The following is a 12,066-nucleotide window of genomic DNA, read 5'->3' as shown; positions in this document are numbered from 1 at the left end:
TTTTAATTAGTCACAGTCCTAATTACATACTGTGCTGCTTTAATGAATCCACAGACACAGACAGCTAAAGCAATTTAAAAACATATTGTCCGCGTTCAACGCTCTGTCAATTGGTGGGAGATTTCTAACCATTTTTTTTTCTTCTCCCCTCCATCAGATGAACGCAGTTTCATTGTTTCCATCCGTAAGAAGGAGCCCCGGCGTTCTCTCCTTCAGACTCCTGGAGTCGTGCATCCTCGTGAATCTGGTTTAAAGGCTGCTGCTGCTGCTGCCGGTCCTCTGAGGGCTCGTCTGCTCGGTTGTTTTTCAAACGTTGCAGTTGCTTCTGCAAAGGTAGAGCTGGTGCCAGATTTCCTGTTGTCTCGCTGCTACTTAGCATGGAATGTTTTCCACAACCACATTCGTCTTGAAACTGAAAGCCCTGTGCCTGGCTGCGCTGGAACAACCCTCCGGGGTAAATCCAAACCCAAATCTTTGGGTCTCATCATATTCTTTTAAAAAAAAAAATGTTCTGCTTTGACTGCTGGCCTAGAAAAAGAATGAATTTTAAACATTCTCCTGTTGTGTTTTAACATCAGAACATGTTTAACCTTCAAACTTACAAGCAGAACTTACAGTTTGCAAAGTTATTCGTGTATCTTGACCTTTTTTTTTTGACATTTTGTCACACTGAAACCTCTATCGTCAGTGTATTTTATTAGATTAGATTTATAATTAGAGCAACATGAAATAGTGGAAAGAAATAGATAAAAAGCTTTCACTTTCTTTCTTTTTTTTAATCCCTACCAGCTTTGGAAATCTAGAAAGTGATTTTTTTTTGGGGGGTGGGGGGAGAGGGCTACTTTTCAGGTGTCACTACAGATGTGGTGGCAACACGAGTCTGAACTTTGACTGTCCTTCTAATACATCGCATGCTGTGATATAAACAATCCCACTGCAGCTCTGTCTGTTTACAGTCATCATCTTGCTGGAAGGTGAACCTCCGTTTTCCATCTCAAACCTTTCATAGCATCTAACTTTTGTAGCATTCTTCCCTTCATTTAGATCCCTTTTTTTATCAGTTCTGCCTGCTGAAATAAATTCATTTTGAAAATAATTTGAGTTCTGAATGACTGTAGTAATAAATTGTCACATCCTAGTCAAATAATACTTGTGTATCATGGTTGATCTAAATAATTGGCTTCATATATTCATATCTTATTGCCATTCATCTTTGCAGTGATGTATTTCAGACCATAGTGGACGTGTTCTTTTCCAAAACTTGATTTGCTTTATTATTAGCATCTAATAATCTGTTTTTCTTTCACCCTGAACAAGCAGCTGACTGAGGTAAATTCAGTGCTTTAATGGTGCCACTAGAGGTCAGACTAGTATATCTAATATCTCACATCTGTGTAGGAACCTGGCAGTCAGCTACACTCTGATTTGATAGATCTTTACACGTTTTACACGGTTCTGTTTAGATGTTGACATAACGCAGAATGCACATCACAGTAATCTGTGAGCTAGAGAAAATACCGCAGAGGGATTTGTGTGAAAATCACAACAAAGACAGCGCAAAAAAAAAAGCACAGCAAGGCTTTGTTTTGGTTATGATTATTTTATGTTTAAAAAAAAAATCAGGATTGAGAGTTAACCCTAAGCATTACTGCCTTGAAAAAACGCCTTAGAGCATTTTTTGTGCCGTCATTATGCTGAAGGAATGCTTCTCCTTTGAACGGACAGAAAATCTGATTCAAATTTCACACACTAGATGTACATGGTTCAAAAACTGAGGCTGTAACTAAAGCCAAATATGGTTATCATATGTCTTGATTCAGGGGCAGCAACATAGTAAGATAAACAAACTCTTTCAGAATTGTAAAATAATTTGAAAAATAAGAAGTATGTATTCTTCCCATCTTGTGCAAAAACTCAATAGATTCCTGTTCATGACACAATTAAAATGTTAAAAACACAGGGGAAAGGTAAATCTCTTTGTCAGGGAAAGATTAAAAGACCAAAGAGATTTGTAATGCTGCTGCTTTGTGACGCAGAGGGCTGCAGGGGTCTGTCATGACGGAGCCACTGGAAAAACATCAGCTTCAAGAGCCTTTGCCAGCTATACGTGTGCAGTTGTTTAGAAAGAGTGGAGCTGACAGAGCGGCCCCTCACTCATTTGGGATTCTGTCAAGTTCTCCCAACAAGCGATTGCAATCTCATTAAGAAGCAAGAGGTGCTTTTGTTGGGGAAGACTGCCAAGCTGGACTTGAATTTAAATATCTGATAAGACCAGATTGTCAACTGATCAGTGGAAAACATGGTCTGATCTCTTATGATTGGATATTTTCTGGGTTTGCACATAAGAAATGCAAGGCTCCTAATGTCAGAATTGTGACCTGAGAAGTCAAGAGTCACTGAAAAGTCATGAGTTTACCGTTTGACAAAGTGAAAGCTGCAGTAAAATGCACATATTTGTGCCTGTGAAACCACTTGTGCTTGCTGTAGTGTAAAAACTTGATTTGTTAGAATGTCCCTTTAGCGGTGAAGGCACAAGCGAGAAAACCACCGTCATCGATGGACAGACTAATAGCTAATAACTAGCACCACAAAATTAATCCCACTAGTTTTCTTCTTTGCCAATACATGCACAGCTCTGGTGTAACAAATCTAACCACTATAAAACAAGCCAAACACACCATTTGTGAACATTATGGCAGATGAGAAATGTTTGGAAGACTAAAGCATTTGGGTTCTGTTGTGGTCTGCAAGATGACAAGAACTGAAGGCAAAATATTGCCTCATGTTCCGCTAAGGCAATATTTATGTGAACTATTGCCTTAGAAGCACGTTGAAGCTTGTTTTGGGGATGTTTCATTTAAACTTGATAAAGTTCCACAAAAACATGAGGGAAAAACATATTTTTATGAGATATGCTTTGAAGCAAGTCTGCTGTTACAGAAAAGTCTGTCAAATAGCTCTATAAAGTCTTCTACATCTTAAAACGGACATATTTCAGAAACTGTTAACGTTTTTGTTCGCAAGGAGCCTTCCAGATTAAAAACCGTTTTGTGTTCCACAAAAAAAAAAACAATAGTCAAATATCATTTCACAATTTATTTACTGAATAAATTTGGACAAAACACCAGAATCTGTTACAATACAATCTGAACATCTGAGGCAGATATCCCACCATGCACAACCCCACCCGCCAAGGAACAAAACAGGAAAAAATAAAAAATAAAAAGGAAAAAAAAACTAAACATTAGCACCAAATCAGCACCAACTTAAATAAAAAGGTAGCTCAGTCTACAGAAACAATGAAAGTTATAGCCGTATTTTAAACTGAAAAGTGACTCAATTGAGTGTTTTTTTTTTTTCCTGTTAGAAATAGCTTTTCTTGAAAAGAAAGGAAAACAAAACAAAAAAAAGCATCCTCCAAACCCCAACCCACCCGTAACCCCTCGCTAGGCAGGCTATAGCATTCATGGAGCACATGCCACTGACTAGGTTAAAAAACACAAATTCAAGTAACATTGAGATACGACGAAACATGTCCACTGCTACCCGATCTGAGCATGATCCTTTCACAGAACCTACACAGGCAGTAGGAAAAAACTAACATGAGGTCATGGAGTGATTATGGAATAGCAATACCACTACTGAATATCCCATATCAAGGTTGTTTTGTTTTTTTTGTGTGTTTTTTTTTAAATTCCTCCAAAAGAAATGAGGGAGAGACTGGGTGGCATGGCCTGTTGGGGGTACAGGAATACTGGCATAGATGGCGTTTTGATTTTTTTTTTTCCTTCTAAAACTTCAGACAGACGCGTTTTCTTTTCACACCTGTCTTGTGTCAAAATATTGCCTACATCATACATGGAACAAAAAAAAGAAAGAGAAAAAAAGGAATCTCTTGGTAAAGAAATACCCTGCTATTTAGTTTTTAAATATATATTTATATTCATTTATATATATTTTTATAGCTGTTACAATTTAAATAAACGTCATCGCTTCTACAACTGAAATTTAAATAATAATAAAAAAAAAGTTAGCTAATTTCAAGAAGGTGGAAGTGTCCATTAACCTAACGCACCAAGTGCTTTATGCCATGTTGGGATGATCACACAGAAAATGGATGAAAAAGGGTTTAAGGAAAAATACTAAAGCAGCAGGGAGCAGATTAGAATAGCTTAAGAGACAAAAAAAAAAAGCGATAAATGACGGTGTACAGAAAATGAAAGCATGGTAGAAGCTTAAGAGACGTGACTGAAAGAAAAAAAGGCCACCAAGGAATTTAGTGACTGTCAGAATTGTCAGCATTGAGATACAAAGAAAAAAACAAACAAAACAAAAACTGAGGTCAGACATTTTTTTATGCAATGATGACAAAGATGCTCTGTTTCCCAGTGGTCCCAAGTCAGTTGTATTGGCTTAGCAACAGAATGTGGGGTTGCCCTTTCCAACTTTGGGTCTGCGGCGCTGCTCCGTTACTGGCCGCAGCCATGACGACGCAAAAAAAAAAAGCTAAATTTGTAAGAAAACAAAATGTGGTGCTGCAGTTCGTTTAGTATGGTTGTCCTTGGTTTACCGTCTTCATATGTCCCTTCATGCGCTTAATAGTGTCAAAAAAAAAATAAAAAAAATTGGTGAATGCATCAACTTCGTATGAGCACCACATTAAACCAAAACACAAAAGAAAAACAAACAAAAAAGAATAAAATAAAATTGCTACATTGTTTGCAACTTGCATGTCTGGCAGCAACATCCCCAAACAGGGGAGAGCGCGTCGCCAGGTGGTGTATAGATGCCATTTGTCATGCCAGGCTCAAGGTTTTCCATGAAGTGGTGGAAAAGGAAAACACGATGGAAACACCTTTATTATGAGTGACAAATTCATCTATTTATCTCTACACTACTGTTCTTTTTTTTTTTTTTGTGGGGTTGTTTTTGGGGAGGCGGGGAGGGCAAGGAGGTGGAGCTCTGCTGATACCGTGGCGAGCCGACCCCGTGGCGGCGTTCTCCGTTTTGTGCTTCTCCGTCGGTGGTGGCGGTTCAGCTAAAGAGCTCCAGCTCCTCCTCCATGTTCACCTCAGGCACCATTTGCTCCTGCTCCCTCTCCCCTCTGCCGTGCGCCTGGAACCCCCCCAGCACTCCGGAGGAGGCGAACCACGGGTGCTCCAGGATCTCCCGGGAGGTGAGGCGCTCCGCCGGCTCCCGGCGCAGTATGGAGCGGATCAGGCACTTGGCCTTCGGCGTCAGCGTCTCGGGGATGTTGAAGTGGCCCCGGCGGATTTTGCTGAACAGCGAGCCAGGCTCGACGTCGTGGAAAGGGTAGCGCCCCACGAGGATGGTGTAGAGCATGACGCCCAGGCTCCAGACGTCGGCCGCCTTGCCCGAGTAGCTGCCGTTGGCGTTGAGGATCTCTGGGCTGACGTAGGCCGGGCAGCCGTGTTTGTCTGACAGCGAGTCGTCAAGACCAGCAAGGATGTAAGAGTCCTCGAGGCTCTCCAGTTTAACAAGGTTTCTGGAACCAAAGGAGAGGCAAAAAACACACACAATGAGTCTTCGACTTATAAGGGATCAGCAGCTAGAAGGCTAGAAAATAAGCCGAGACACTTTCACACGAAAAAGTATCAGTTTTATATCAAAGCAACTGAATTAAAAAAAAAAAAAAAAAAAAAGGGGAAACCAAGGAAGGGATAAAAAAAATTTAATAAAAAAAGTGTGCAAAAACATTTAACCAGAGCATAATAATATTAATAATCCCATTATTATGCTGCACAGCACAGCTTTCAAATATGGATATTTGCTCTGTTTTCCTGAGCCGTCTGGACACCCATTCCTCCTCGGTGATATTTAGAAGCATGCTTAATTGAATTGCTCCTTGCTCATTTTGGGAACAGGAATAATTATTACCGCGCTTTCAAAAGGCTTAAATGCACAATAAGAGAGATTAAAACCACATTATTCACTGGAACATATTTGAGCCTAATCACACGTGGAGCCTGGAGCGACGCAGCGCTGCCCCTCACCCAACCTGTGGTTTCAGACGGCACGCCGTTCGGCTGAACTGAAGCTGCGGCGCGTCTCACTTGCCTCCGACAAAAACTTTTTTGTGGGCAACATTCTTAGTCAGGGTTTGTATGGAAATTAAGTCTCATGGTGGCAGGTTCTACTCAAACTTACATCATCTTACAACTTGTGTTTAGGTCCGTCGCAATAAATCAATTAATTGCATGTCAAATTAAAACAAACTCAATATTTTCCATTTGCGAGATTGATCGTTTTCGCTTCTCTCTCTACCTACCAAAGCAGCTTTGGTCTCAACTAGCCCCCCTTTATTTCTTTGGAAGGATCATTTTGTTTACATAGACGTCATAATTGATTTATTGTTTTATGTATTTTGGATATTTAAAACATCTTCCAGTACTGGTTTCAAATGTTCATCATTGAGAATGCATTCTTGCATTATTGTGCCGTTACCATTATACTACTCAAATGGTTTCAAAACAACAATATTACTGTTTATTGCAATAACTTCAGGGACAATTTATGGCTCAGTGAGGTTTGATGACGTGTGAGAGCTACTTGTGTTTACTGTGTGGAGCGCCGAAAAATTAAAGAGTAGTATAATCTGAGTAACACTCCTATACTACAATTCATTTGAGATTTTTTATTTTTTAAGTATTGTTTACATCTTTGTAACAAAACAAGAACAGGTTTGCGAGTCGGTCAATATATATATATATATATATCTCGGAGGTAAAAACCGCTCACCACCAACCACTTTAAATGGGATGCATGCCTCCGTCCTGGACCACCGGAGGTCACTGGACCTGCACTAAGTATGTGAAGCAGCTCAACTTCTAGTTTCCACAGTACGTGCCAAATAAATGACACCTCACACTCAGACGGCAACAAGCAGAGCGGCTAAAAAGCAATAACCTAAAAGCCGAGGAAGTGCGAAGCATCAACTTGGGAGTTGTCGCTTGTACTTCCATTCATTAGAAAAAACATGAAAAGATTAAAGTAAATCTTGCTCTGGGGCTGCAGCAGCAACAGATGCCACGTTTTGCAGTTAGCGACTGCTGCCAGCAGGTGTCAGGCTCTGTACTCCAAGTGCGAGTGTCAGGTTCAGCGTATTACTACAGTAGTCTGGAGACTCGATTCGATTGATCTGCCATCCAAAATGCGCGTCCCGGCAGCTTATCAGACCGTGCTGTTCCATCCAGCGCTGGAGCTGGCCTTCCAGTTTGGCTAATGATTGCCCGCTCGCTCACTCGCTTGCATGCATTGCATCTATTTATACACAGTGCGTGAGACATTTCCACCAATAAAAACCACACGCTTAGAAAGAACTGGGGCAGATGTGTTCAGGAGAACCATGCCACTCTTGTTCTGACTCAGCTCCCACCAATCGCTGTTTGAGCCAAGATGTGACATAACACTGTATTCTCAGCATGTGAAGCAGACAGAGAGCGAGAGAGAAAGAAGTCGCGGTGCTTACATGGCCGAGGTCTGCCGAGGCTTACCTGTCCTCGTTCTTGAAGACGAACTTCCTCAGCTTGAGGTCACGGAGGACCAGTCCGTTGTCATGGCAATGCGCCACGGCCGAGGCTATCTGATAGAAGAGCCGGGCGGCCTCGTCTTCCCGCAGCTTCTTGCAGGTGCGGACGAAGGAGTGCATGTCGCCGTGGCTCCTGTCGAAGAACACGTAGGCTCGCGTCTCGCCGAGCAAAATCTCCAGGATCTGGTTGATGTGCTCATGCTGGCCCAGGGCGAAGTAGGCCGCCAGTGACTCCTGGTACCGGCCGATGTCGAAAACCTGCAAACGCGACAGGAAAGTTTGTTTGTGTCAGCAGAGATTCGTTCTAACTTAAAAAAATAAAAATAAATAAAAAAAACAGCAAAAAAGGAGGGGGGGGACCTAACTTGCTTCGTTTTCTTTTTGCTAAAAGTAAGGGCAGAACAAAGCATCACAATAGTGCACGGTATTATCCTGCAGCCTGAGGTTGCAGTGTCTTGTTTGTTTCCATAGCAACCCCCAATTGACTTTCAGCACAACCAGTTCAGGTGAGAAGGCTCCTCTGCTCGCAACTCAATACAAAGCGCACCCTGCGGGTCTTACGACGGTACCCGGCCTTCGAGTTCGACAAAAAAAAACTCCCCCAAAAAAACAGAAAAACAAAATAAAACAAAAACATGATCAATCCTGGAAGTGAGGAGGGGGGATTGATTGCTGCCGTATCGAGGTCGGCACCAAGCGGAGCAGGACAAACAGCTGTTACCTCATAACCAGTGCCAAAGGTCACTCATTTCTCATGGCAGAGAAAACATTATCACAAGTCAGAAGGGGCAGGTTGCTGTGTGCGTCATGCTTTATGGGTCCAAGGGTGGACATTGCCATTGTTTCTATTAATCATCCCAGACGAGGACAGCTCAGGAGATAAATGCTGCACAGGGACAAGAGCTGCTGTTATATGTAATCAGTAATATGCAACAGTCGATATGTGCCATAGACGAGCTGAAGAACTGTGTAATTTAATAGTCACAAAGAAGGGAGAGAGAGGGGGCGGGGGGTCACCGGATGGAGCAAACAGGGGTCAGGGAACAAAAAGTTCATTAAACCTGCAAAAAGAGATCAGGAAAACTCGTCCGGCTCCATTTTTTGTGTGCGTCGATTGATTGGTGCATCTCTGCCTTCAAGGGCGGTATATTCCTCCAAACTCATCAGCTCATTAAACATTCAGTTCCCCTGAGAATTTTGTGCAGCACATGGTAACACTCGCATGCCAAACATTCATTCGGAGGTATACTGATTACAGCATTGTGCTGTGAAAGGGAGAAGCCACGGGTAAGCCAGAATGGCACTAACAGGAGTGTGTGTGTGTATGCGTGTGTGTGTACGTGGTTACTCACTCCTTTGTCAACGTTACATCATGCAATCCAAACCACACAGCTCACTCCATTCACTTTTTCCACCAGGCTGGGCTGCCAGCTTTCTATTTACAACGCAAGCAATAATTTAAAAAAAAAAAAAAAAAAAAAAAAAAAAGTTGAGGTGGCAGGTTTTGATGCAACATGCATCCTGCAACAATAAACCCCCACACAAATCTGCATTTTTTTTTTTTGTGCGTGCTCGATAATCTCAGCACCGGAAGCAATTGCAATGTTTAACAGACGACTTTTTGAATGAAGTGCGTAGAAAAAAAAAAAAAAAATGTAGGTCGATTATTTGGGGGGGGTGGGGGGAACGTGAAGATCTGTGCTGCTCACCTTACATATGAGCTCGTCGCCGCTGTGCAGGTGGGCGGCTCTGAAAACGTGGTCTCCCTCCAGCGGCTCCAACAAAAGGTAGTCCCCGATGCGGGAGATGCAGTGCGAGGAGTCCGGGGTCTCCGGCGGGCTGGGGGAACCGAGGTTCGGGCTGAAACTCTGGTTCGACTCTGTAGTCCTTAGGCAAGACAATTCTTCAAAATCGTGCGATTTGTGTCGCGATCTCCCATAACGTGAAATGTTGATTGGATTTGACCTCTGTATGTTCATGAGGAATAAGTGCGAAATCTCCACACACGCGCACAAAAAAAATATATGAAGTTTTCTCCTTGTTCTCCTCTTCCTCGGTTAGTGCACCTCTAGCTTGCACGATACTTTAAATTATGTCCCGTATATATGTATGGATAATATATTTAAAAAAAAAAGATCCAAAACTAATGTGAATTTAAAGTACCGTGCTTTGGTTTTGTGTCAACAGGCAAGAAACTAAACTCGAAAAGGGTTTAATTTGTCCACAGCTCATCTGCTCCCCTTTGTCATACATTCATGGAATGAAGTCTGTGTTAAATACCTGACTGTAAGGCCAAAGCTCTCTGAAAGCCTTCAACAACGAGGTGGTTTCATTAACGTCGATGCAAGACAAAAAGCTGCAACAAAGGCTACCAAAAGTTAGCTTTTAAAAATGAATGAAGGCTGCCAAGTCAACGGTCCGCTAGCTTATCTCGCCGGTGAAATGCTGAGACGTTTCGTAAAACGGAAACAATATATTTTTACGCGGCTTGCAGTCGCATTTAAGGAATGCACAAGCCAAACAAATTAAGCAAGTTTCTGAGCTAATAATAGCTGCTGAAATTAGTCAGGGCTTTGCTAGCAGGTGCAGAGCTAACTAGTTAGCTTGATGGGCTAACGAGTACCAGGTCAGTGCACGGCCTTGTTCCCCGGGATCACATCCATGCACGGTGATTGTCATAAGGAGAGAGCCCCATCCGGAGAGACTGCTGGAGCTCTTTGTGTTGCTCGGGTCGGCGCTCTCTATCCTCCGCTTGAACTTATCCAGTAGAAAAAAATGTGCCGTCTGTCGCCTGTGAATGCCGCTGCAAAGCTTGTGGAAGGAAGGAAGGGACGGCCGACTTTCCCAGGCCAATCCCTTGATTCAGCAGGACATCCTCTCTCCCGTGGTACCGCTGTGCTTCTTACGTGGCCGGGAATCTAGTTCATTCAGTGCAGAGCGAAGCTGCACACACTGCGCCTGTACATAGAGAAAGAGAGAGAGAGAGAGCTGCGTTCCTGCCCAGCGCGAAGGAGGGGGGAGAGGAAGGGAAGCTTTGAATGCACACGCACGCGCGCGTACACTCACATATACACGAGCTACCTAACCCGCCTCCAACGTCACGCTCACAACGAAATCCTATTGGCTTTCAGCCTGCAGTGAGGTCATGTGAGAGCCGTGTACCGTGGCTACACCCCCAGGAATCTAAATGCAGCGTTGGTGGAACAGAGTATAGCTACTGTACATGCTGCGCTACAAATGTGTTTCCCCCTGAAATGTCACTCAAGCAGAAGTGGGGAGGGAATCCTCCCCTTCCTCAGAACAGCGCCACACACACCATGGCAACATTTACAATGCCTTTGTACTTTAACCCGAGAAAAATAAGGAATATTTATCCAGTTGTGTGTAATTCATAGAAGAAAAAAAAATATTGTGAAGTGAAACTGGATGTTAGTTTCTCATGATCCAAATGATTCCTATAATCCAGCTGGATAAGTATTCTTACATGTCAAAAGTATCCCACAGAGCAAAACATTAAAACATATGGAAATATACTGCTCAAAAAAATAAAGGGAACACTGGAAGAAACACTGATTGACCCGACGAGGGTCCCCGTTGTCAATCAGTGTTGCTTCCTAAGTGGACAGTTTGATTTCACAGAAGTTTGATTTACTTGGAGTTATATTGTGTTGTTTAAGTGTTCCCTTTATTTTTTTGAGCAGTGTATAGTTTTTAACTGTATTTTAAATTTAGGATTATTAAAAAAATGGATACATATTTTGTTGGCTGCCTTATCAATGACATTTCAGCAGACAATGAACAGGGGTAAATAATTCAATAAATATGATATTTTCCATTTACATAGAATGTATTAATTCCGTACAGACTATATCTATTTTAAGTGTTTTTTTTTTCTTTTTGTTTTAGTTTGAGAAACTCCAACAGACGGCAAAATCTCTCTGGTGCCTGTCTGGTGCTTACGGATGGATGGATGTTTCCCCAAACATGATGCTGACCCTTTGTTTACCCTCAAAATAAAAATCCTTGATCTGTATTTCAGCCATGCTGTGGACTGAAAGATCACTCACAAAACGTAATTTTTCCTAAGACAGCATTAACATCTGGCAAAGAACAGAATATTGGAGGTTCATTATTCCCTGGCTTGCTCATCCTAGATTACCACAAGGTATGACAGGAGGGTTGTGCAATTCAGCATAGGAATTCAGGGCGGCCAGAGGAATGACTGCAGCTGGATCCTGAGACACTGACAGAAGTGTTTGATTTAACCCGTATTCGTGTGTTTGCTCTCATGCACTGGTCTCTGCCTTCATCTCTCTCTTTCTCTCTCTGCCCAGATAAACCCCCGCAGCATGGAAATGCATAATTTTTCTCTCTTTTTTTTTTTTTTTTTTTTTTTTTACATAGAAGCCTCTCATCTCTAAACAGTGGCTCACAGTTGCTGAATGTGGCTGCACCCACAAGCTCTTCAAGTGTATGTGCATGCATGTTCCGAGATACAATCTCAGTGAGCCACCCAC

General features: G+C 42.4%; 1 protein-coding gene across 1 annotated transcript; it reads right to left on the bottom strand.

Annotated features, from left to right (window-relative positions):
* Positions 1 to 3,081: 3,081 nt before the first annotated feature.
* trib2 (tribbles pseudokinase 2) lies at positions 3,082 to 10,863 on the bottom strand. The gene is made up of 3 exons (XM_008398297.2): positions 9,259 to 10,863; positions 7,515 to 7,807; positions 3,082 to 5,506 (listed from the first exon to the last, which is right to left on the bottom strand). The coding sequence occupies exons 1-3, from the start codon at positions 9,526 to 9,528 to the stop codon at positions 5,035 to 5,037; spliced, it is 1,035 nt and encodes a 344-aa protein (XP_008396519.1). The 5' UTR covers positions 9,529 to 10,863; the 3' UTR covers positions 3,082 to 5,034.
* Positions 10,864 to 12,066: the final 1,203 nt, after the last annotated feature.

This window comes from Poecilia reticulata, chromosome 21 (assembly GCF_904066995.2).
Source record: "Poecilia reticulata chromosome 21, P_reticulata-male-v2, whole genome shotgun sequence".
NCBI lineage: Eukaryota > Metazoa > Chordata > Actinopteri > Cyprinodontiformes > Poeciliidae > Poecilia > Poecilia reticulata.
This window is presented reverse-complemented; position numbering and strand designations above follow the sequence as displayed.

Excerpts from the sequence above, each read along its gene's own strand:
- trib2 (XM_008398297.2), bottom strand. The coding sequence starts at position 9,528 with ATGAACATACAGAGGTCAAATCCAATCAACATTTCACGTTATGGGAGA. Across the intron at positions 7,808-9,258 it reads GCGACGAGCTCATATGTAAG|GTTTTCGACATCGGCCGGTA; the intron begins GTGAGCAGCACA and ends TCGCGTTTGCAG. Across the intron at positions 5,507-7,514 it reads GTCTTCAAGAACGAGGACAG|AAACCTTGTTAAACTGGAGA; the intron begins GTAAGCCTCGGC and ends CTTTGGTTCCAG.